The 25,076-nt window shown below is 35.7% G+C and overlaps 1 protein-coding gene across 7 annotated transcripts in view; it reads left to right on the top strand.

Annotated features, from left to right (window-relative positions):
* EMCN (endomucin) overlaps window positions 1–25,076 on the top strand; it is a 112,698-nt gene that overhangs the window by 46,157 nt on the left and 41,465 nt on the right. For 4 of the 7 annotated variants that reach the window (XR_013959182.1, XM_080644296.1, XM_080644298.1 and 1 more), the window contains exons 3-4: window positions 3,017–3,094; window positions 15,252–15,362. Coding sequence is in view for 6 of the 7 variants with exons in the window: in XM_080644296.1 (XP_080500422.1) it covers window positions 3,017–3,094; window positions 15,252–15,362 (189 nt within the window). In the remaining variant the exon portion in view is untranslated. The remainder of the gene's footprint in view (window positions 1–3,016; window positions 3,095–15,251; window positions 15,363–25,076) is intronic. The other 3 variants (XM_080644297.1, XM_080644299.1, XM_080644301.1) reach the window with 2 other exon arrangements.

The raw sequence follows: 25,076 nt of genomic DNA on the forward strand, positions 1-25,076 counted from the left end.
GTAATTATTTTCCAGCTTGATTTTTGAAACATTTAATAATCAATTTTTAATGAGCTGAATTATAATGAAGAAATAAAAATTTCTCAGCACTGATACTGAACATTTTTTATGCTAAGTAGACGTTCAATTTCAACTGAGGTCAGTAGAGGAGCCAGATACTTTGGCCATCTCTTCCATATAGGGTACCAGCTGTGGTGATGTTTAAGATGTACTCCCTTTCTAGAAACTAACATGCATCTATAAAGAACAGACTTTTGGAAGGCATTTTTGTAAATTTTTTTGTATTATTAGTGGGAAGAAAATGGGTTTGGGTACCTCTTTTTCCATATTTTTTCTTTTATCAATTGTCTTTATATTCCTTAAGTTTGAACTGAATATGAATCACCTGAGATATCTTTATACATGACCTCTTAGGTTTTCCTTCTTACAGAATTCCTAAGTGGTAAAGTTGACATTTTGCTTTTAGTTTCTTTTCACAAAATATGAAATGTTTACAAGTTGACATTTTCTGGAAACCCTTGTGTCCTGAATGGAATTAAATAGAGTTCTAAAAGGTTATTTTGGAAAGTGTTATAAATGATAGTTTACTAAATAATTTTACAAAGAATAGAAGGCTTCTCTGATTTAATCTTTTATAAACATCTGTTGACTCAAAATTATATTATATCCCTAAAGATATATAGCTATAATACCCTCTTAATGTTCACATTAAATTCAGTCTATTTCTTTTATTGACCACTTTAAAGTACTAAATCATCGTTTTACACATAAAATTAACAGAAATAACAATTCTTATTAGTACCTACATTTTTTAAATTTATCTTTATTGTTGAAAGTATTACAGATGTCCCCGTTTCTCCCTCATTGACCCCTTCCATCCCATCCTCACCCCACTCCAACTATTGTCTGTGTCCTTGAGTTATGAATATATGCATATAAGTTTTTGGTTAATCTCTTCCCTCCCCCCCTCCTCCCTTAATTTTGCAATCATAAAGATGCATTTACACTTCAGAATGTTAACATGTTTAGCACATAGAACTGTACTACAAGTTATATGTAGAATCCTTATTTACGTTTGAAAGTGAATTCTTATACATTAACAACAAATATAAAATAAAGTATATACTGTTTATGTTACAGATATTTTATACTGATAAAATATGATGATCGTCAGCATGATCACAAGATCACTGTTCAGAAATCCATTTGGCTCTTCAGTTTTCCAAAGACCAAGACTGAAAATGAACCCAAATATAAGATTTGGGTTAAATACTTTGGCCAACGTTCAACTATATTACATCTCTCTTCTCTCTAACAAACATGAATTCAAGTCATGTATAAAAGAAATGGGTCAAGGGCTTCAGAAACTCAAAGATTATATAAATTTGACATTTTCTCTATTTATATTATCATTATATGTGTCCTGATTATTTCCTGTAATCATCTCTTGAATTTTCAAGCAATATACAAGACATATGCCAGTAAAACATAATGGCAAGGTGATTATAAAAATTCAATTCGGCCTGTTATTGGTACCAAGAGTCTCAAGAGCAGGGATGAAGTGAAAACAAAGGCACCACATCTGGCTAGAGGGAACACTTTATTTATATCATTACATCTCTTTACAATTTGAGCATCATGTGAGTGGGCAATGTACCATCTCAAACCTAGCTTTAAGGAATAATGTTTTGTTCGTTGGTGTCTTCTTTTAAAATATAACCACATATGAGTAAAAAAAAAAAAACCTTTTAGAAAGTCTTAAGTACCTCGGTGCACTCCACATTTTAATTCACAAATGCTGCTGATTTACAGCCACGGTCCATTGCCGTAATAACCTATTTCTCTTAATTAGCACTGAGGACAGAGGAGTGAGCACTAGACAAAAATCTCCACCACCTTAGAGGTGTTTGTCCTCAGCAGATCTCCAAAGGTCTTATCTTCTTCTTGTGATTTCTAAGTATCTTTAAAAATATATATTTTATTTTATTTTTCCCATCACCATTTATACCCCTATGCCCTCTTCCACCTCCACCCAAATTACATAGCCCCCAAAATTATATAGCTCCAGCCAGCTTGCCCTTGAAATTGAAAGCCTTCTCTGGAGTAGGGTTTTAAAGCATTAGATAAACTTTACAGAGGCAAATAGTTCCTCCTCCCAATACAGCATGCATATATATAAGAACCAACCTTCATATACTGTATGTCACATAGTAAAAATGGGACCTGTGCCCTAATCACAAAAGGACATTTTAATGTGTTTTACAAAAGAAGGAAATGCTGATTATTATGGATATCTTACTGGTTAGTCATGCTCACTAAAAGCAGAGCTTTGTCCCTTAGTTCGTCCTCTGTCCAGTATGAGTGCCACCTTATCTGAAACAACATTCACTACATGCAGGTTAGATGCCAGGAATTACTCTTGATACCACTCAGATTAAAAATATGACTGAGAATTAGATGCTGCCCTTCAGAGTATAAGAGTGGGCCTTGTACTGAGTGGACATTCAATGAATGTTTCATAAATGAACAAATTAATTAATTATAAGAGTCTGAAAATTTCTTTTTAAGTTATGTTTATTTGGAAGTCTGAATGTCATAACCAAATTAACAAAATAACATGTGATTCTGAAAAAAATAAAGACATGTTATTCCTAGATGCTATTGACCAGGTCATTGCATCTCCATTGGGAAAAGTAAAATGATTTCAAATAATTTGCTTTCACAATAGTGTTTTTGTACATTTAAAGATCCCCAAATAGCAAACTGTAGTAAAAATTTGTTTTATTGGTCTCTCATACAAAAAAAAAAAATGTATGTGTGAACACACATATATGTGTGTGGGGTAACTTGGACAAAAGGAACTGGAAAATGGACAAATTAAAGGTAGGCAAAGGCTTACCCAGTACCTTAGAGAGGGATTACCGTTCACCTCCAGATTTGACTTATTTTTATTTATTCCTTGGCAGGTGAGATGAAATTATGATTAATAATAATATCATCTATCTTATCAAACTAGGAACGACCAACAAGGAATTCTTACAAACATCTGTGATGCCAACACTTGCTTCATTAATCACGACAGTTAAAGGTGAGGGTGAGTAATAATATTTTGCCACGATTTTTCTTTTCTCTATATAATTTGCATACCATCATATCATAAACCATACTGAATACCCTTTTAAAGTACACAATTCAGTGGTTTTTAGTATATTTATGAGATTGTGTTATCACTATCTGATTACATAATATTTTCATCCCCCCAAGAAAAAAATCCTGTATCTGTTACTAATCACTTTCTATTCCCACTTTCCCCCAGCCCCTGGCAATCACTAAACCACATTCTGTCTTTGGAGATTTGCTTATTCTAGAAATTCCATATAAATATAATCATATGACCTATGACCTTTTATGTCTGACTTCTTTCACTTGCCATAATGCTCTGAGGTTTATTTATTCTAGCATGTTTCTATAGCTCATTCTTTTCCATGCCTGAATAATATTTCATTAGATAGATCACTATATTTTGTTGACCTATTTATTAGTTGATGGACATTTGCGCTGTTTCTACATTTTGGTTATCTATATTATAAAAGGCCAGTGGCCGTAACGCCGTAACGACCAAATGACCAGTCACCAGGGGGTGCATGGAGCACCTCTTGGGCCCTCCCACCTCCACCCCCACCCCCAGGGTGCTGGCAGCATCCATGGAGTGTTGCAGGGCACCAGCAGCGTCCGCGGAGCATGTGAGGCGTCGCAGGGTGGTGAACATGGCCCTGATGGCAGGCAAGGCCTAGGGGACCCTACACGCACATGATTTAATAGTGTGCTGGGCCTCTAGTTATAAATAATGCTGCTAAAAACATGTGTGTACAAGTTTTTGTGTGAGCACGTTTTCATTTCTCTTGGGTATATACCTTGAAGGACTATGTCACATGGTAATTCTATGTTTAACTCTTTGAAGAACTGATTTCCAAAACACATGCACTGTATTACATTCCCACCAGAAATGTATGAGGATATGAATTTTCCCTTTTCTAATCAATACTCTATATTTTTCATCATATTCATTCCAGAGGGTGTTAAGTGATATCTCATTGTCGTTTTGATTTATGTTTTCCTAATGACTATTGAGATTGAGCATCTTTTCATGTACTTGTTGGCGATTGTGTATCTTCTTTGGAGAAATGTCTATTTAAGTCCTTGCCCATTTTTTCATTGAGCTATGTGACTTTTTATTGTTTAGTTGTAAGAATGTCTTACATATTTTGAACTAGATCATTAGTGAATAGATAATTTGCAAATACTTTCTCCCATTCTGCAGGTTGTCTTTGCATTCTCTTGAGCTTTCCTTTGAAGGACTGAAATCTCTAATTTTGATGAAGTTAAATGTAGCTATATTTTCTTTTGTCATGTAGAGGAAGCAAAACTTTACCCATCATAGGTTTTTAGCTGGGACCTTTAACAACAAGACATACAAACAAAAGAAAAGTAGTTTATTAACACATGCAGTGTACAACATGTGAGAAACCTAAAACAAAGAGTAACTCAAAGCAGTCACTTAGAATTCAGCTTATATACCATCTTCAATAACAACAACAAAACAATGAATTGATTTTTAAAAAAATGACAGGAGAGTGACAGGACAAAGGAAACTTAAACCTCCCAAGGGTAGCAAACTGAGGGAAGATAAATAGAGAAATATATGAAAGGAAACTAATGGGCTAAGTTTTGTTTGCAAATTCCTCTGGCCTGATAAGAGTCTATCTCCAGTAAAAAGGAATTTATATCCTGCCTTTAGGCAGAAAAAGGGAAACTTTTCCTGCATTTGTTGCTTCTTAATTGCCTTTAGCTTTAAATTTTTATGTCAAAGAGACATATTTTGGGGTGACATTCTAGTTTTTTAAGTCACTGTGCAGTAGGATCAATTCTAAGAAGCCATTGCTCAACTCAAGTCTCAAGATTTATATCAATGTATTCTTCTAAGGATATTATAGCTCTTACATTTAAGTCTGATTTTGTATATGGTGTGGGATAGACAGCTAGCTTTCTTCTTTTGCATGTAATTATCCAGTTGTCCTAACATCATTTGTTGAAAAGAACATTCTTCCTTGATTTGAATCATCTTGGAACTCTTGATGAAAATTAGTTGGCTATAAATGCATGGGTGTTTTTCTGGACTCTCAAATCTACTTCATTTATCTATATGTCTACCCTTATCCAGAATCATCACTGTAGATTACTATAGCTTTGCATTAACTTTTGAAATCAGGAAATGTGAGTGCTCCAACATTTTTCTTCCTTTTCAAGATTGCTTTGACTATTCTGAGTCATTTGAATTTTCATATAAATTTTAGGCTAAATTTGTCAATTTCTGCAAGAAGTCAGTTGAGATTGTGATGAGGATTGCATTGAATCTGTTTGGAAAAATTAGTTTGGGAAGTATTACCATTTTAACAATGTTAATTCTTCCAGTCCATGAATGTGAGATGCCTTTCCATTTATTTAGGTCTTTTTAAGTTTCTTTTGATAATGTTTATAGTTTTCAGTGTAGAAGATTTGCTCTTGTTCAATTTATTCCTAATATTTTATTCATCGTGATGCTGTTAGAAATGGAAAAATTTTATTAATTTTATTGTTCAATGCTACTATATGGAAATACAATTTATTTTCAAATATTAATATTGTATCCTGCCACCTTATTGAGCTAATTTATTGGTTCTAATGTGTGTGTGTGTGTGTGTGTGTGTGTTCCTTAGTATTTGCTATATCCAAGATTCATCTGCAACTAGAGATATTTTACTTCTTGACCCAGCGATCCCATTTATTTTCTACTCTGAATATCTTTTATTTTATTTTCTTGCTTATGTGCCCTGGCTAGAACCTTCAATACCACATTGAATGGAAGTGGTGAGAGGGGATATTAAGAAAGTCCTCTTTTATTACTAGTACTAGGGGCCCAGTGCACAAAATTCGTGCACTGGGGGTGGAGGGTCCCTCAGCCCAACCTGCCCCCTCTCACATACTGGGAGCCCTCAGGGGATGTCCTACTGACGGCTTCTCCCACAGGGAGCTGGGCTAAGCTGCAGTCTGGCCTCCCTCTGTGGGAGGCAACCAGGCTGATCAGGGGAAGGCACCAGCCCTGTCACCCCGTTGCTGCAGCCACTGCCAATCACCACAGCCACCAAGGTGTTTTCATCAACACAGACTCCAGTCCCTTCACCATGAAAATATGACAACTTTCTTTAGGCATTTTCAAGATGTGTCTTTCATAGGATATGACATTTCTTTCTTTCTTTCTTTTTTTTAATCCTCACCTGAGGATATGTTTCCATTGAGTTTTAGAGAATGTGGAAGAGAAAGGGAAAGACAGAGAGAAACATCAAAGTGAGAGGGACACTTTGATTGGTTGCCTCCTGCATGAGCCCTGACCTGGGCCCTGGCCAGGGAGGAGCCTGAAACCTAGGTAAGTGCCCTTGATCAGAATTGAACCCGGATCCTGTGGTCGGCAGGCCGAGGCATTATCCACTGAGTCAAACCAGCTAGGGCAGTATATGACATTTCTTAGCCCTCAGCAGCAGACCTTCGTTTTTTTCTCCAGAAGTGTGGTGGAAAAACCCTAGATCACCTTTTTGGATTCTTATTACCCAAGTTACTAAGAATATTACCAGTGGCATACAGGAAGCTTAGCCAATGAGCAGTCAGAAAAGGTGTTTCCTCTGTAGTTCACACCAATCGCCGGCTGGGTCCTGCCCAGGCCTAAAGCCTCTGGCCGAAGCTTTAGGCCTGGGCAGGGGACCCCCAGCTCCCTCTGGTCGCCAGCTCCACCCCTGCCCAGGCCTAAAGCCTCAGGGCCTGGGCAGGGGACCCCAAGCTCCCACCCTCTGATCGCTGGCTCCGCCCCTGCCCAGGCCTAAAGCCTCTGGTTGAGGCTTTCGGCCTTGGGCAGGGGACCCCCAGCTCCCTCTGATCGCTGGCTCCGCCCCTGCCCAGGCCTGCCCAGGCTGAAAGCCTCTGGCCAAGGCTTTCGGCCTTGGGCAGAGGACCCCCAGCTCCCTCCGATCGCTGGCTCCGCCCCTGCCCCCCTCGGCTCTGATCGCAGGCTTGGCCCTGCCCAGGAGCCCCCTGGCTGAGACCCTTCCCAGGCTGCTCAGGGCCCATGCAGGGCTTACCTCAGAGTGACCTGGGTGCCAGGATGTTCCCGGGACCCAGGTGCTGGGCGCCTATGTGTGCAAATTAACTGCCATCTTTGTTGGGTTAATTCGCATACTCACTCTGATTGGCTATGGGCGTAGCGGAGGTACAGTCAATTTACATGTTTGTCTATTAGGTAAGATATTGAGTGTTTTTATCATGCAAGGGTGTTGTATTTTATCATATGCATTTTCTTACTATATTGAGATTATTATATGGCTTTTATCTCTCATTTTATTAATATGTCATATGACATTGATTTCTGTATGTTTAACAACCTTATATTTCTGGTTAAATCCCACTTGCTTATTACATATTATGCTTTTTGTATGTTACTGGATATGATTTGTATTACTTTGCAAAGAATTTTTGTGTCTACACTTATAAGATAGTGGTTAATAATCTTGTGATGTTTTTGGTATGAGGTTAGTTCTAGTCTCATGAAACAAATTAGGAAGTGTTCCCTTCTCTACCAATTTTTGCAAGAGTTTATAAAGAATTATTCTTTAAACATATGTCATAATTTACCAGTAAAGCTATCTGGCCCAGGCTTTTCTTTGTGAAAAATTTTGAATTAGTATATCAACCTCTTTATAGAGGTTGTTATACGTCTATTCAGATTTTTTCTTGTCTCATAGTTGGTGATTTACTAAGAAGTTGTCCATTTCCTCTAGGTTATCTGATTTGTTGGCACACAATGGTTCATAGCATTGCCTTATAACCCTTCTTATTTCTACTAAGATGGTAGTAATGTCCTCTATTTCATGCGTTATTTTAGTAATATGAGTCCTCTTTTTTGTCAGGCTAATCAGGTTTATCAATTTTGTTGATCTTTAAAAAAACCCAACTTTTTATTTTATTAATTTCTCTATTTCTTTCCTCTCTAATCTTTAGTATGTCTTTTTCCTTTTGCTCCCAATAGTTTGCTTGTCTATTTCTAAATTCTTAATTTGGCAGGTTAGGTTATTGATTTAAGATCATATTTCTTTTTAATTATAGCTGTTTATACCAATATATTTCCTTCTCAGACTTTTGCTACATCCCATAAATTTTCATATGTTTTCATGTTCATTCATTTCAAAGTATATTCTAAAATCCCTTGTAATTTAATCCTTGACCCATTGGTTATTTAGGATTATATTGTTTCATATCTACACATTTATTAATTCCACCCCCACTATGTTTTAAAAATTATTTTTCTCTCTGTGTATTTGCTATCTATCAGAGGTTTTCCCCTTCAAGCATCTAATTTTAAAATTAAATTAAATTTAAAAATAAATAGTATAGAGATTATTCTAAAAAATACTATGGATATCTTTGCCTCATTAAACAGAACATAATAAGCATTGACTTGCAAGTTCTTTGGACTTTTTTAAGGTACTATTTTTATAAAACAGGGAACCATAAAATTATTAGAGGAATCCACAGGCAGCAAAATCTCAGACATATGCTGAAGCAATTTCTTCACTGATACAGCTCCTAGGGCAATGGAAACTAAAGAGAAAATAAACAAATGGGACTACATCAAAATAAAAAGCTTCTGCACAGCAAGGAAACCATCAACAAAACAACAAGAAAGCCCACTGCATGGGAGAACATATTTACCAATGTTATCACCGGTAAGGGCTTCATCTCCAACATTTACTGGGAACTCATACAACTTAACAAAAGGAAGATAAATACCCAATCAAAAAATGGGCAGTGAACCTAAATAGATACTTTTTGAAAGATCACATAAGGAAGGCCAAGAGACATCTGAAAACATGCTCAAAGTCACTAATCATCCGAGAGTGCAAATCAAAACAACAATGCGGTACCATCTCACACCTGTCAGAATAGCTATCATCAACAAATCAACAAACGACAAGTGCTGGCGAGGATGCGGAGAAAAAGGAACCCTCCTGCACTGCTGGTGGGAATGCAGACTGGTGCAGCCTCTGTGGAGAACAATATGGAGTTTCCTCAAAAAACTAAAAATGGAACTCCCATTTGACCCAGTGATCCCACTTCTAGGAATATATCTCAAGAAACTAGAAACACCAATCAGAATATATGCACCCCTATGTTCATAGCAGCACAATTTAACTTAGCTAAGATTTGGAAACAGCCTAAGTGCCCATCAGCAGATGAGTGGATTAAAAAACTGTGGTACATCTACACCAGGGGTGGGCAAACTTTTTGACTCGAGGGCCACAATGGGTTCTTAAACTGGACCGGAGGGCTGGAACAAAAGCATGGATGGAGTGTTTGTGTGAACTAATATAAATTCAAAGTAAAGGAGCGGAGGGGAGAGCAAGAGAACTCTCTGCTCTTTCGGCTCCGCGGGCCGGATAGAACAGCCGAACGGGCCGGATCCGGCCCGCAGGCCGTAGTTTGCCCACGGCTGATCTACACAATGGAATACTACGCTGCTATAAAAAAGAAGGAATTCTTACCATTTGCAGCAGCATGGATGGACCTGGAGAGCATTATGCTAAGCAAAATAAGCCAGTCAGAGAAAAATAAATACCACATGATCTCACTCATTTATGAAATATAATGAACAACATAAACTAATGAACAAAAACAGATCCAGAGACAGAGAAGCATCGATCAGACCATCAAACCTCAGAGGGAAGGTAGGGGAGGGTGGGGGTAAGGGGGAGAGATCAACCAAAGGACTTGTATGCATGAATATAAGCCTAACCAATGGACACAGACACCAGGGGAGGGCGTGGTGAGGGTATGAGTGGGGGATGGGGGTAATGGGGTAATAAGGACACATAGGTAATACCTTAATCAATAAAGAAAAAAAAAATAAATCCAAGTACTTTTTAAATAGTGCATTTGCTTCTTATCTTGAGAAATGTATTATCATTTTAGATTGTTTAACAATTTTATTTAAAATATTATTTAAAGATAACTGAGTTTCAGAAAGGCTAAATTACTTAATTTTTTTAAAAAGACAAATTTTATAATAACAATTTTGAATTTCAAAGTTGGTCTTTTAACTTCATATCTTTCTATTTAACATATTTATTATCAACTATTTCTTAATGAATTTATAGTATTTTAACCTCAATTCATCACTTGTCTATTAAATAGTGACTCCTTCAGGTGTTAATAAGGCTCACATAGCATTTTTTTTTTCTCCCTCCACTATGTGGTCACAAAATTCTGTAATTGTTTTAATGTGTGGGGTTTTTTCTGTTTTGGGTACATGTTCTTATTTTTTTCCTACTTTCAAGATATCCCATTGGTGAGATTGCCAGCCTGCTATGGATGGTTATTTCTTTTAATTACTCCTTTAAGTGAGAGCAACTTAACACACACACCACCAAGAACAACAACTTGAGTTGTGTTTACAAAAGATTAAATAAGTCCAGGTGAAAAGTCATGTTCTTAAGGACTGTGTAAAAACATTATTTGCACATAAATTTCACAGCAACAATAGATCTTGCTGTTTCTGCCTACTCTGATGTTCTTCATTTTGCTTTTAGCGTGGATAGGCAAAGTACCATTTTGGAGTCTCATTATTGAATAAGGCTACTGTTGTCCAAATTTTTTTTAACTGGTAGAAACATAGTCACAGAAAGTCTTATTGGTAAATACAAAATGCCAATATGTCAAACAATAGAAGTTGGATTGCTCAATTTGAAACAGTGTAGTGTGTGGTGTATATATATGGGCAGTGTGGACCTCTACCCATTCCTCTCTCTTACCACCAAAGATAGGTGGTCTGTGAGGCTTCCCCAGTGAACCCTTAGGTCTACAGCAGTACAGTTAAAAATTACTGAAATAATATATTATTTTTATTTAAATTCTATTTATAGTTTGTAAAAAGTATACTCTATCATCAGGAAACAAGCAAAGCAATCCTTTTCACCCACCACCTGACCTGAGTGTATGCCGATGTGTAATTGTTGTAAACCACAGTTTTCAAAAGGGCAACTCAAATGTTCCAGAACCTTTTAAAGTCCCTATAAGCATCATTGCTAATTAATCACTGATATGTAAAACCTTGCAGGTAAATAGGACCACTAGATAAGAGAAAATAAAGGTGAAGCCCCTACCAGTATTTTCTCTAGTTCCAAGAAACACTGTTAAAATAGATTTTTAAGGAAGTGGAAAGTCAACATCTACTTGATAGCGAAGTCTCTAAGGAAGAGGAGAGAGATTGAAAAAGAATCCCAAATTATTAGATTCCTCTGAAGTCACCAAACTACACCAACCCATCTGATTTCTGGGATACATAAGCAAAGAGCATCTCTAAGTACAGTGAGACTTTATTCCTGGCATAGGATCAGTCCCAAATTCCTATATAAATTTACCTTGCTAAATTGGGTTAGATAAAGGATAGATCGGGAGACACCTAAACACCTTTTATCAATGCCTAAATGGCAGGGAGCTCTTCAGTGGTCTGCTCTGACTCAATTCCCTTGGCTTATACCCAGGTTCTAATTGGTCTTACAAGAGGGAGGACAGTGGTGAGTATACAATTCCCAAGGGCCATTAACACCTACCTACCTTAACCCACCATCTAAATAATATGAAAAAGAAATATAAAATTCACATTGAAATAAACTCTCTCCTCTTCTTGTCTTCTGCTGAAAGCTGTAGTTTGACTTTACCTATATTTGTCTACCACCACATTTTGTTTTCTTCAAAATCTTTGAAACTTTCTTTTAGCTTGGTTCCTTAGGAGTGAAGGACTGAAGGAGATGCAGTCTTAAGTTCCTGAATTGTTCAGGTGTTTGGCCTACACTCCATTAATTAATTTTTTTTAAACTTTTTTCTCTTGGGCTTGGAATTTAAACTTATTTACAGTCTGAGGTATTGCTTTTTCACTTCAAGAGAGATCAAGAGAATCTAAGAAAAACTTAAGAAGCTTCTTTTCCATATGTTTAGCACTGTTTTCACATTACCCTAGGACCATTGGCATAAACATTTATGCTCCTCACAATCTTTCTATGAGTGGCTCTTTAATATCACTCCAGATGTCAGTTAAGCCAATCAGGACATTAATTTAGTTAATTTATCCCAAACTATTCATGTTGTCCTGGGGACAGAATTTCTATGGAATATTAGTCCATCAAGTGATCCCTGAGAGTTAAAGTTCTTGGAAAATTACTTTAGAAATACTACCCCCTAGAGTTTTACAATACACAATAACATTTAAAAAATCTTAGTAATACTAACACAAAGACATTCACTTGATTTTAAAATCTATGCAGCTTCAAATAATTTGATTAAAAAATATCTTTGTTGTTAATCCTCACCTGAGGATATTTTTCCATTGATTTTTAGAGAGAGTGGAAGGACAGAGAGAGAGAGAGAGAGAGAGAGAGAGAGAGAGAGACATCGATTGGTTGCCTCCTGCATGTGCCCAACCAGGGCCGGATTGAGCCTGCAACCCAGGTATATGCCCTTGACTAGAATCGAACCCAAGATTCTTCAGTCCTTGGGCTGACACTCTATCCACTGAGCCAAACCGGTCAGGGCTAAAAAACATCTTTTTAAAAAACATATAACCAAATAACATACCATACTAGTATTATCACATCTTAAATTTCTAATATAATTAATGTTCACACTTACTGCTTGCTCCCCAAAATTTAATCTCCCAAAATATACAAGATGAATTCCATATTAATATTTTCAAGACAATTATAAAACAGCCTCTATTTCTCTGCTCAGTCTAGCCACTTAAGGGTATTGTTAGATTCAAGGTCTTTTCTCTGTGTTTACACTCTAGTATTGGTGTGTATCTCTCAAAGTATCTCTTGTGTTAAATTTTCCTTATTCCAATTCAAATATGGATTAAAAATCACATTTTGTCCTTTGTGCATTTCACCTAAAACCAAGTTCTAAGAATTAAAAAATTATGAATTTAAAAAACACAGACCCTAAAATTAAGGCCAATATTATCTCGATATTGCAATATAAGTTAATATTTCTCAGCTAAAATAAGGTTCGTCAAACCTAGAACATATATTACTACCTAGACTTATAATGCTATTTGAACCTGTAGACCAAAGCAGATACACAGGGGTATTTGGGGGGAAATGGCCAGACAGAAAACCTGAAAAAGAGCAAACTCTTTTAAACTCTCATATAAGTTTAGAGAACAGCTTTAAGATTGGTTTTCTTTTTAATCTGAGGAGGCAGTCACCTTTTGGCAGGCATCCAGAATCTACTCTATGTGAACCCAAAATGCAATTAGGACAATTTTTCCAACAAGATAATAATATAAGACAATCGTTCTCATATATTAATACATTTTAGTCATCCATTTTTTTCTCTCTCTCCTGACATTAGGATTTGAAACATTTCAGTATACTAGTAAAACTTGATAATTTACAACTCCGGCAGCATCAGTCATGCATCTTTTATTCTATTCATTTTAAATTCACCATGGATATTTAAAAATATTTTGATTGCCTTCAAATTATTCAAGATTCCTTCCATTGCCTAATTGGAGTAATTGACAACCCGCACTGAACTGAATGTAAACTCTAGTTCTACTCTCATTTGTGAAATACATTCCACATTAATAATAGGCAGCTCTCTAAGCAAAATGGATAGTGTTGCATCCCAGCTATTCCATTATTCTACTCTTTTGTTTGTATTTTTCTAATCTGGCCGCTCCCCACATCTTTCTTATCTATATTCTCTTTCCATCACCAAGATTGAGTCTTCTTTATACTATGAAATTCTTTAGACCCTCAGGATAGCTTTTCATGTTTTCTAATTTTAGCTCAACAGAATTCTTCTCCAAAGATTACTGAAGAGAATCTCCTGTTCTGATATTTTGCAAGCATTTTGTTTTTTGGAATTGTAGTGAGAAGCAAATTTTTACCCCCACATGTACCTCCATCCTCAAGTATTGAGTTTCTGCACCTTGGGTAACCTTCCCGCTTCCATGCTTTCACAAACATCAGTTTCTGCCTTCTTGCTACGATAAGACCTTTCTTTACTCCCTCAAATATTTCAGATGCCTCTGAAGTTGATGACCATTTCCACTTATTCTTTCTTACATGCAGTGTGAATGCTGCAGCTTATATTTGAATTTATTTCAATTTGTTTGCATGCCAATTCCTGAAATATTTTTGTCTGAAGACGTATTTACCCACTGTCTATGAGATCATCTTGGAAACTATTAATTTCTCTAGCATAAATATCTCAACTGCATTAAGATTTTGCATTACATGATAGACACCTCTTGCTATAGAATGGAATGATTGACACTTCTGGAAGGTACCAGCAATTCTTGATTTCAGCCCACTTTGTGATAGAAATCTATTGAATTGCTTTCTCCCCATCTCTAGCCAACATCCTATCTAGCTAACACTAAGTGTGCACTAACCAGCATGCCAGCCTTTTCTTTACTAACCCAATGTTCCCATACTAGATTTTGAAAATTCTGAAGGACATTAAGCATTTTGTTTTTATATTTATGCAAATATAGGTTGTTTCAGGTAAATTTATTTCAATGTCATTTTTGGAAACTCGGCTTATCTTTGCTGTTAATTTTCTTGATAAGAAAAATAAAGTATAATTAAAAGTTTATACTATTTTATTTCCTGTTATCCCTCCCTCCTGACTATTTCACCTACATGAAAATTGTTTCCCAGACAGCATGAGAACCATGGGAGCGTCTTCAGCTATTACCACTTTCTTACAGGAAGTGGGGAGCTGAGTGATTAACCTTTGCATCAGGAAAACTTGGATTCAGATCCCGGCTCTCTCCTGCTCTAACTTACATGACTGTGGGGAAATTATTTAACTTTTCTGAGTCTTATATATAAAATTGTTATAATTATTAATTCATAGGATTACTGTTATAATTAAATGAGACAACCAATTGGAAACATATAGGAGAGTCTATAGTGCCTCTTTGTTTCTTTAATGTAATTAACTAGGTCACCAAAAGGTAGAAATCAAAATGCTGAATTTCTGAATCTTGATCAGATTTAGTAACTAATCTTTAGGTTGTAACTGGGTGTTAATATGAATATTAATGATACTACCTGATGATTGCTTATACCTCTGATGGCTGCTGATTCTTTTTACATGATTAGAAGCCACAACCAGCGGTGTGACAAAGAAAGAGATGACTACCAAAAGTGCAACAGTGACAGATCTTCCACTTCCAAATGATGTTTCAACATTACAAAGTTCCCAAAACAAGAGTAAGTATAAGAATGTGTGCTGAAATGTTAAACTAGTGTGTTAAATAGAATTAGATTTGGAATGTTTTCTAGACCTCTGCTACCAAAGAACCATGCCCCACCTATATTTTCTCCTAGTCTCTACCAAATAAGAGACTCATTTGGCAACTTTGCTTTGTACAGTGATACTCTAGCTCCCCATAGCCACAAATGGTCAGATGCCAATAAGGATCAATTCAGTGGTGGGCAGTCATCTGTGATATCATCTGGCACAAAAAATGTGAGCCTGGCCAACAAATTAGACAGTTTGATAAAATAGAAAAATTCTTAGAAAACAAATTTCTGAAACTGACTAGATAAGAAGTCTGAAACTACCTAAAACAATGATAAACATTGCATTAGAAATTTAAAATAGTTCCATGAAGAAAGCTCAATACAGGGTGGTTTCACTTGCTAATTCTGTAAAATATTTGGAAAGAAATGATAATTAGTTTCAAATTATTTCAAGAAGTGGAAGAGGGAACAGCAATTATCTGAGTAATTATCTGAGGCGAGTGTTATCCTAATACCAGAGCTAGAAAAGAATAAAAAGAAAAAGTAAACCAAGTAAACTACAGAACAAATCCCTCATAAATATAGATACAAATATCCTACTAAAATATTAACAAACCAAATTTAATAACATATAAAAATAAAAATATGAACAAGTAGGATTTATCCAGGAATGCAAGATTGGTTTAGCATATTAAATTCCGGTAATGTAATATACTGTACTAGTAGAATCAGTAGATACAGAAAAGTATTTGACAAAATTAAACACACACTAATAATTAAAACTCTCCATAAACTAGAAATAAAATGATACTTCCTCAAACTGATAAAGGACATAAATAAAAAACATACAGCAAACAATATATGTAATAGTGAAAAACAATGTCTTTCCCTTAAGATCTGGAACATAGCAAAGATGTCCATTCTCATCACTTCTGTTCAAAATTATAACCAAAGATTCTAGATAGTACAATAAGGTAGTAGATAGATAGATACTAGTAGATCCATTCATCCGGATTGGAAAGAAGAAAACAAAACAGCTTTTCTTAGCAGACTACATCATTATCTATGTAGAAAATCCATAGGATCCACAAAAACTATACAAATTAGTAAAAAACATTTTATATCACAGGATATAAGATATATAAAAATAAATGACTATATATTAGCACTGATGGTTCTACAATAAAATTAATGAAATAATGTCATTTACAATTGCATGAGAAACAATAAGATATATAGGAATAAATTTAAAAATGTAAGTGAAAGATTTGTACACTGAACTATAAAACATTTCTGTGACAAATTAAATATCTAATTAAATAGAGATGTTACATAATCACAGATTACAAGACTCAATATTTTAAGATAGCAGTTCTCCCCAATTTTATAAATAATTAATTAACATATTCAATAAAATCCCTGTGAGAATCACTGCAAATTTAGGGGCAGGAGCTTATTCTTGTTTTGTTATATGCTTTTTTATAAATTGATATGCTGATTCTAAAATACATATAGAAATGAAAAAGACCTAGCATAGACAAAATACTTTTCAAAAAAACAAAGTTGGAAGTCTTACACAAGCCAATTACAAAACTTACTCTAAAACTATAGTAATCAAGATAGGATTTTATTGAGGTAATGAATGTTAATAGTAGCATTATTCATAATAGTCACACTGGAAATAATCCAAATATCCATTGACTGGTTAAATGGACTATTCTATTGGATTTTCCATTTGGAATGGATTTGGAATATTCCAAAACATGGGATATCCATATAATGGAATAATATTCAGAAATTTAGAAAAGCAAAATACTAATACGTTTTATAACACAATGAACCTCAAAAATATGCTCAGTGACAGAATCCTTTCCAAAAATATTACATATCATGTAATTCCATTTATATAAAATATCCAGAATGAATGTTTTTATAGGTTAAAAGGGTAGACAAGTGGTTGCCTGAAGGTGGGACTGGGGATTGATTGCTAAAAAGTCTCAAGTGAGTTTCTTGTGTTAACGAAATGTTCTAAAACTAGATTATAGTGATAGTTGCACAACTTTGTAACTTTACTAAAAAGTATTGAGTTGTGTACTTAAATTAGTTAATTTAGTTTTAAACTTCTTTATAACGCTTTGTATAAAAGCTAAAGAGAAGAAAATGTTGACTTAGGCCAATCAAATTTCCTTTCTGTGTCATGTGAACTAGAAAACCCAAACAAACAAACAAACAAACAAAAAAAATTAGATTAGCTGTGGGAACTAAAGCAGCAGGTTTTAGTAGAGTGAGTGGAGACAGCCATGGTGATTTCTAGGCATCACTATGACATAATAAAAATATTATGAATAAGTAGAGTTGATAGAGAAGAATGGAGATAGTATATGGGGAGATGGAGAAACCTCATGAGCAAGATTAAGTTGTTCATGGGAGACCGAGAGAGTAGCAGGACCTAGAACTCCCCTGATTTCTGACAGATTTCTAGTTCTAGTCTACAAATATCTTCATAACATGCACTTCTCATACCTTGTCCTCCATGATATGAAAGAATCTGTACTTTTATTGAAAATATCCTGACTAGAAAAGCTAGTAATCTGCCATAACAGCATTACTAGATGTCATTCATTTTAAATAATGGATATATTTTTTACATATCCATAGTCAAGTCTCTAAGTCTTTTCTTGGGAGATGTCTTAGGTGGAAGGAGATGGCAAGTGGGAACTGTGCATATCCAAGACCTACTCTTGTCTTGAAACACATCAGGAACATCTGTTTTGTTTTGTTTTTCCTTTTTATTATAATCATCTTAAGCACAACAGAAAGAAGGTTATCTATTAAGACTCTAATTTCACACAATAACTGTGAACTAATAATTTTATTTCATGAGACAGTAACCACAAAGAAGGATTTGAAGAACAGGGTCATTACTACTTCACATGAAAAACATTTATTGGGTTAATATTTGGCTTCTTATAAGTAGAACCTATCTTATAGGCAATATAAAGGTGCCTTTACCAAACCAAAAAGTCATAAACCTCCCTTCATAATATGATTGCCCTGAATACAAACAAAAATAAACGTGAATATGCATCTGCTGCAAAATGTGTAACATTTGAGGATTGCACTCAAATAATTAGCATGTTGCACTAATACATTCAGTGACTGATGAGGACAATGTCATTCAGGTCCACAGTTTATTCAAATTAGCACTTATACAACAGTGAGTGGCCATCCCCATGAGTCACTTAAAACTGCTAAATTTACTTTGATTCATGCAGTACAATGCCCTCTGCATCTCAGTTCTAGGGACTACTGTATTCATTTGGCTTCTAAACACAGTTAGAAGTGACTTTTTTCCAAGTAGTCTAAAAAAATACACCCACAAAGCCATTCTTTGAAAAATGAAACAGCATGGAAATCAAGATAATGAAATAAGGGTATTTATGGCTGCCCTTTGCATTTGTCATTTGATTAACCAGTTCTGTACTAAGTCCTTTGGAAATTTTGTTAAAAGAAATCATTCCTCCCCAGATTGTTCACATTCCTAAAAGTGCTTCCTACTTAGCATGGACTCCACTGCATAACAGTGAGTTTATTCACATTTCCATTTGTGCATTATGAAACCAGGAGCTTGCCCAAATTCCTAGTTAGCACCCTTTCCATTTCCACCCCTCACATACATAAACGTTCAGAAATAGTGGAGCCAACACAGAGAGGCAGAAAGAGAACAAAGCAATCTATTGGTGGGGAAGTTTGAACAGATGAAAAACAATTTTCCTCTTAAACATATGGGTAATGAGTCCTTGAATAGTGACTATCAAATAAAGGCACTGTGGGTACCTTATCTCAAGTGCAGGTTTGATTTGGAGAAAAGAAGAGTTAGTGAGGTTTGCTGCTTTACTCCCCAGAAAGACAGAATGTAGGTCAAAATGAAGTTTGTCCTGAAAACAACTCTAATTTTTCTCATTCTTTTCAATCTCTCCTTGCTTTTCATCACTTTGGATATTTCATGCCAATCCCTTTTTCACTGAAATGTTTCTGTTGAGAAACCAAAACAAGAAAAAGCTAAAGGAGTGAATTACCACCAAACCAGTATTACAAGAACTGTTAAAAGTCAGAGAAAGACAAATACCATACCACAGTATTTCACTTATATGTGGAATCTAATGAACAAAATAAACTAACAAAAAAGTTGTGTGTATTTCTCTTATTTTACTCTTTTATTCTGCCTATAGAATACACATTCCTAGAATCCTAGAATTTTTGAGATTTAAATCCTCATTAATTCAGTGCTCTGGCATTACAATGATGTGGTGGCCCTTTGAATTAATTAATTAATTTATTCACTAAAGATCCTTTGGAGGACATCTATGTGCCATGCCTTGTAGCTTCTGGGGGTGGCCAGCAATCCTCTGTGTTCCTTGGTTTGTAAATACATCACTTTAATCTCTGCTTCTCTCTTCACACGGACTTCTCTGTCTTTGTCTTTTCTTATAAAGACACTAGAGGCCCGATGCACAAATTCGTGCACCAGTGGGGTCCCTCTGCCTGGCCTATGGGGATTGGGCCAAAACAAGCCTGGTGCACGGATTCATCCAGGGCACGTCTGGCCCATCTCACACAGTCCCGATCGGGGCCATCAGGGCGATTTGGGCTGTCTCGCCCAGTCCTGATGGGGGCTGATCGGGGCCAGCAGGGGATAGACCTTGGGAGGGCTCCAGGGTGTCTCCAGCCCATCTCGCCCAGTCCCTATCAGCCGGACCACAGCAGCAAGCTAACCTACCGGTTGGAGCATCTGCTCCCTGGTGGTCAGTATGTGTCATAGCACCTGGTCAAACAGTCCAACGAACGGTCTGACACTTAGCATAGCAAGCTTTTATTATACAGGATGTGTCATAGGATTTAGGGCCCAACCTAATCTAGAAAGATCACTACTGCAAAGACTCTTTTTTTCTAATAAGGTCACATTTACAAGTTTCAGATGCACATAACTTTCCAGGGAGGGAAGGGGTGTCACTATTTAAGCAACTCTAGACCAGGTCCTGAATTTATCCTTACTACACCTAGATTTCATACATTTGTCATTGTCTATATACAGGGCTACTTTGCTTGGCTTTGTGGGGTAATTCAGTGGAAATGTCCATCATAGGAGTCCCTGCCTTCCAATATCTAAACTGTGGAAGGACTGGATGTAAAACTCTGACATAAAACTACAAATCTTTTCTTCCTGAGTTACTTATTTCTTCTAATGGCTTGAACATATGGCATCTTCTCTGACTCTTGTTTTTTCATTTTTTTTGTGTGCACATACTGATGATTTCTGAGGAAAGAATAGAAAAGAGGAAGATGAAAGGAAGGAGTCAAAATAAATGCTTTACTTGCTGGAAAATGAGTCATTCAGATTTCAATAATCAGATTTGAAAACAGGCATGGCGCACACTGTAAAAGATTGATAAGGAAGAAGAGACTATTGCTATATCTTCCTTTGGTAAATTCAGACTTGGCCAAGGAAAAAATGTGGAATAAGATTTTATATAGAAGGCAAATTGAGATGGACAAAATGCCAATATGTGACTATATTAAGGCAAGTGTTTAGAGAGAAATTCTTGCAAGGATTTTTCCAAGCCAAAGCTTCTGCTATCACAGTATATACAATATTACAGACTTGAAATCTGAAGGGGAAAATCTGGCCATTGTTAAGTAGAAATGAATAACACTTAATAAGTAATCAGTAGGTTATTAAGTAGGAGTTGATTGCATTTGTATATAATAAGTAGTTTATATGTTTCCTTTTGCATAATTCTTATTTGAATATGGAGTTGATTTCTATACAAAAAGCATAGATAATTGTAGACATTTTAGATATATTCCTGGATGAACATGAGAATAGCCTGTTGTCTAAAAAATTACACAATCCTGTAATTTTTAAGACAACATACCCTTTTCAAAATAAAACTTGTACATTCTAATTATGTCAAGAGGAACTTAGCTTTATGGTTATAAACAATGATTCTGAAGTAAGATTTCTTAAAGTCAAATAATAGCACAACCATTTGTTTACTTAACTTCTCTGTGCCTCAGTTTTCTCATCCATAAAATATTTTATAATGATGTTATACCCATCTCAGATTCTTGTGAAGATTAAAAGAGATAAAAATCAGTGTCTGGCTAGTAAACACAATAAATTATAGCTGCTAATAATAATAATCCTCAGCCCTAAAGGGTTTGGCTCAGTGGATAGAGCGTCAGCCTGTGGACTGCAGGGTCCCAGGTTCAGTTCTGGTCAAGGGCATGTACCTTGGTTGCAGGCACATCCCCAGTAGAGGGTGTGCAGGAGGCAGCTGATCAATGTTTCTCTCTCATCGATGTTTCTAACTCTCTATTCCTCTCCCTTCCTCTCTGTAAGAAATCAATAAAATATATTTAAAATAATAATAATAATTATAATTATAATTATAATAATCCTGCAAAAGTCAGGCATTGTTGGTATTGATGATACCAGTTTCACAAATAAAGAAGCAGGTTCAGAAGATTAAATAACTTGGCCAGGTTTAAACAAAGAAGGTGAAATTCAAACCCTCTTTTTCTTGCCTCAAACCCCATAAACTATACTATACTATACTACACTTGTTCTCATTACAGCTATTTTACATAAAGTATCTAAAGGAAGTAGTAAACAAATAGCTTTTAATTGGATGTATCATATGCTTGACAAGTAGGTGTTGAATAAATGTAACACAAGAGATTGACTGAGTGACTGCTGACAGACTATAAATGTATGATTCTAACAAGGTTTCTGCTCTCCCTGTTGCCCACTATGCCAGATTCAGTCTTGACTTTTTCTTGACTCTGTGTGTGTGTGCGCGCACGCGCGTTTCCTTCCCCTCACATTTGTATGGTCCTTATTTGTTCTTCCCCTTGTCTTTCTTGCAACTTATTATTCAAATTCTATATATTCATCAATGGTCTCTACAAGATTTTACCTCAATATTTTCCTCAGCTGAATGAGTGTTGCCAGATATGTGTACCATCTGCACTATTATTTATTAGTACTTCCTTTAAATTGATGCAACTTTTATTCTTAAATTTGTTTCACTTGGCACAAGCAGGGAGCTATCAAATCACTATCATGTAAGCAAACTAAAATTAAATTCTAGCTAGATTTTGTCACTTGCCAAAGGCTCTGAGTTTGAGGCTTGCTTGTCCTTGGTTACCAAAAATAAATCAAATACTTATCTGGCAGGGGAGATACCATGATCATAAAGGTGGTTTGCCCAAGGCCAGGCTTATCCATTGAACTCCAGATGTGCTGACCCCTATCATTTCCCCAAATGTGGGAAAATCAAACTGTATCATTTGTGGTAGTGAGGGATTGTGCTCTCACTTGCTCCTGAAAACAAACAAACAAATCAAGGTAAACCCATGATAGGTATTAATGACATATTTGCATGAAACAAATTTTAAAACTTCCTCATTGAAATAATCAAATAAACTGAAAGAAAGCAAAAACGAAATAACTTTTAATTGAGTGTTTCAATGTTATTTAATGCCACTTTCCAGTACCACCTTATAAAATCTCTCATACAGTGCTATGTATCTCATCCTTTGGAAAACATTAATTTATCTGATCTCCCAGACCCATTATTTCTTTTGTGAACGGCATGATTTATTTATGCCACTTATTTGGGAAGTGAATCATAATGTTTTTTAAATGCTACTTAGTTTATATAATTTCTTGTAGACAGATGCAAAAGAAATCCTCAAGATAACAAAGTCTTAGTCACAAGTCATGGTTCAGGCAAACGAGAAATAATTTCACATACAATGACTTGTGGTCAATGCCATGTATTGGAGAATGATAAAGAAAACTTGAGTTGTTTACAGCAAATTATTTTAAATTCTTTATCAGTAAAGAATTATATTTGGGAATAACTATTTGTCTTTTTCTCCTGGCCCTGTTGATGATGTTCTGTGTATAACTATTAGTATATACAACTCTGTATAGCTGGAAGCACAATATCCTTTGTAAGAGAAGACTATTCAGCAAAGCTATTTGTTGTATTGTTGTTTAAGCTTTCTGTTTTAAAAGCTAATTATTTGAGTTAAAGTTTAGCTTTGGATTAATGAGGATTAAAGTTTAGCAGTTTAGAAGTTCATTTGCATTTCTTAAGACTTCAGTTTCATATTAGAAAATCAAACTCAACAAACAGATTTAATTTGCCAACCATCCTAAGCTGTCAGTCTTTATTAAACACCTAAATTTGAGAATAGGTCAAAAAGGTGCACTGCACTCATTCGCAATTCAACTTGACTCACTTCCTCTGTTGTCAGATCTTGGCCCTTCCTCCACACACATGTGTATTCTGAAAATTATAAATTAAAAACCGAGATAATTATAGTTATCTTCACTTTTGATTAATTCCCATCACTTTAGCCATATTCACAGCATTTACCTCTATTATGCTTTTATTTATTTTATTGATTAAGGTATTACAAATGTGTCCTTATTCCCCCATTGTCCCCCCCACCTCCCCAGTCCTGCCCTCACCTTCACCCCGTTATCTGCATCCATCGGTTATGCTTATATGCATGCATACAAGTCCTTTGGTTGATCTCTCCCCCTTACCCCCACCCTCCCCTACCTTCCCTCTGAGGTTTGAGCATCTGATCAATGCTTCTCTGTCTCTAAATCTGTTTTTGTTCATCAGTTTATGTTTCTCATTATAATCTACAAATGAGTGAGATCATGTGATATTTATCTTTCTCTGACTGACTTATTTCACTTAGCATACTGCTCTCCAGCTCCATCCATGATGTTGCAAATGGTAGCAGTTCCTTCCTTTTTACAGCAGCATAGTATTCCATTGTGTAGATGTACCACGGTTTTTTAATCCACTCATCTGCTGATGGGCAATTAGGCTGATTCCAAATCTTAGCTATTGTAAATTGTGCTGCTATGAACATAGGGGTGCATATATTCTTTCTGATTGGTGTTTCTAGTTTCTTGGGATATATTCCTAGGAGTGGGATTACTGGGTCAAATGGGAGTTCCATTTTTAGTTTATTGAGGAAACTCCATACTGTTCTCCACAGTGGCTACACCAGTCTGCATTCCCACCAACAGTGCACAAGGGTTCCTTTTTCTCCACATCCTTGCTAGCACTTGTCCTTTGTTGATTTGTTGATGATTGCCATTCTGACAGGTGTGAGATAGTACCTCGTTGTCCTTTTGATTTGTATCTCTCGGATGATTAGTGCCTTTGAACATGTTTTCATATGTCTATTGGCCTTCCTTATGTTCTCTTTTGAAAAGTATCTATTTAGGTCCATTGCCCATTTTGTGATTGAGTTGTTTGTCTTCCTTTTGTTAAGTTGTATGAGTTCCCTGTAAATGTTGGAGATTAAACACTTATAACATTGGCAAATATGTTCTCCCATGCAGTGGGCTTTCTTGTTTTGTTGATGGTTTCCTTGCTGTGCAGAAGCTTTTTATTTTGATGTAGTCCCATTTGTTTATTTTCTCTTTAGTTTCCATTGCCCTAGGAGCTGTGTCGGTAAAGATATTGTTTCGGCATACATCTGAGATTTTGCTGCCTGTGGATTCCTCTAATATTTTTATGCTTTCCCGTCTTATGTTTAAGTCCTTTGTCCATTTTGAATTTATTTTTGTGTAAGTTGGTGGTC

Source organism: Plecotus auritus, assembly GCF_963455305.1.
Source record: "Plecotus auritus genome assembly, chromosome: 1".
In the NCBI taxonomy this organism is placed as follows: Eukaryota; Metazoa; Chordata; class Mammalia; order Chiroptera; family Vespertilionidae; genus Plecotus; species Plecotus auritus.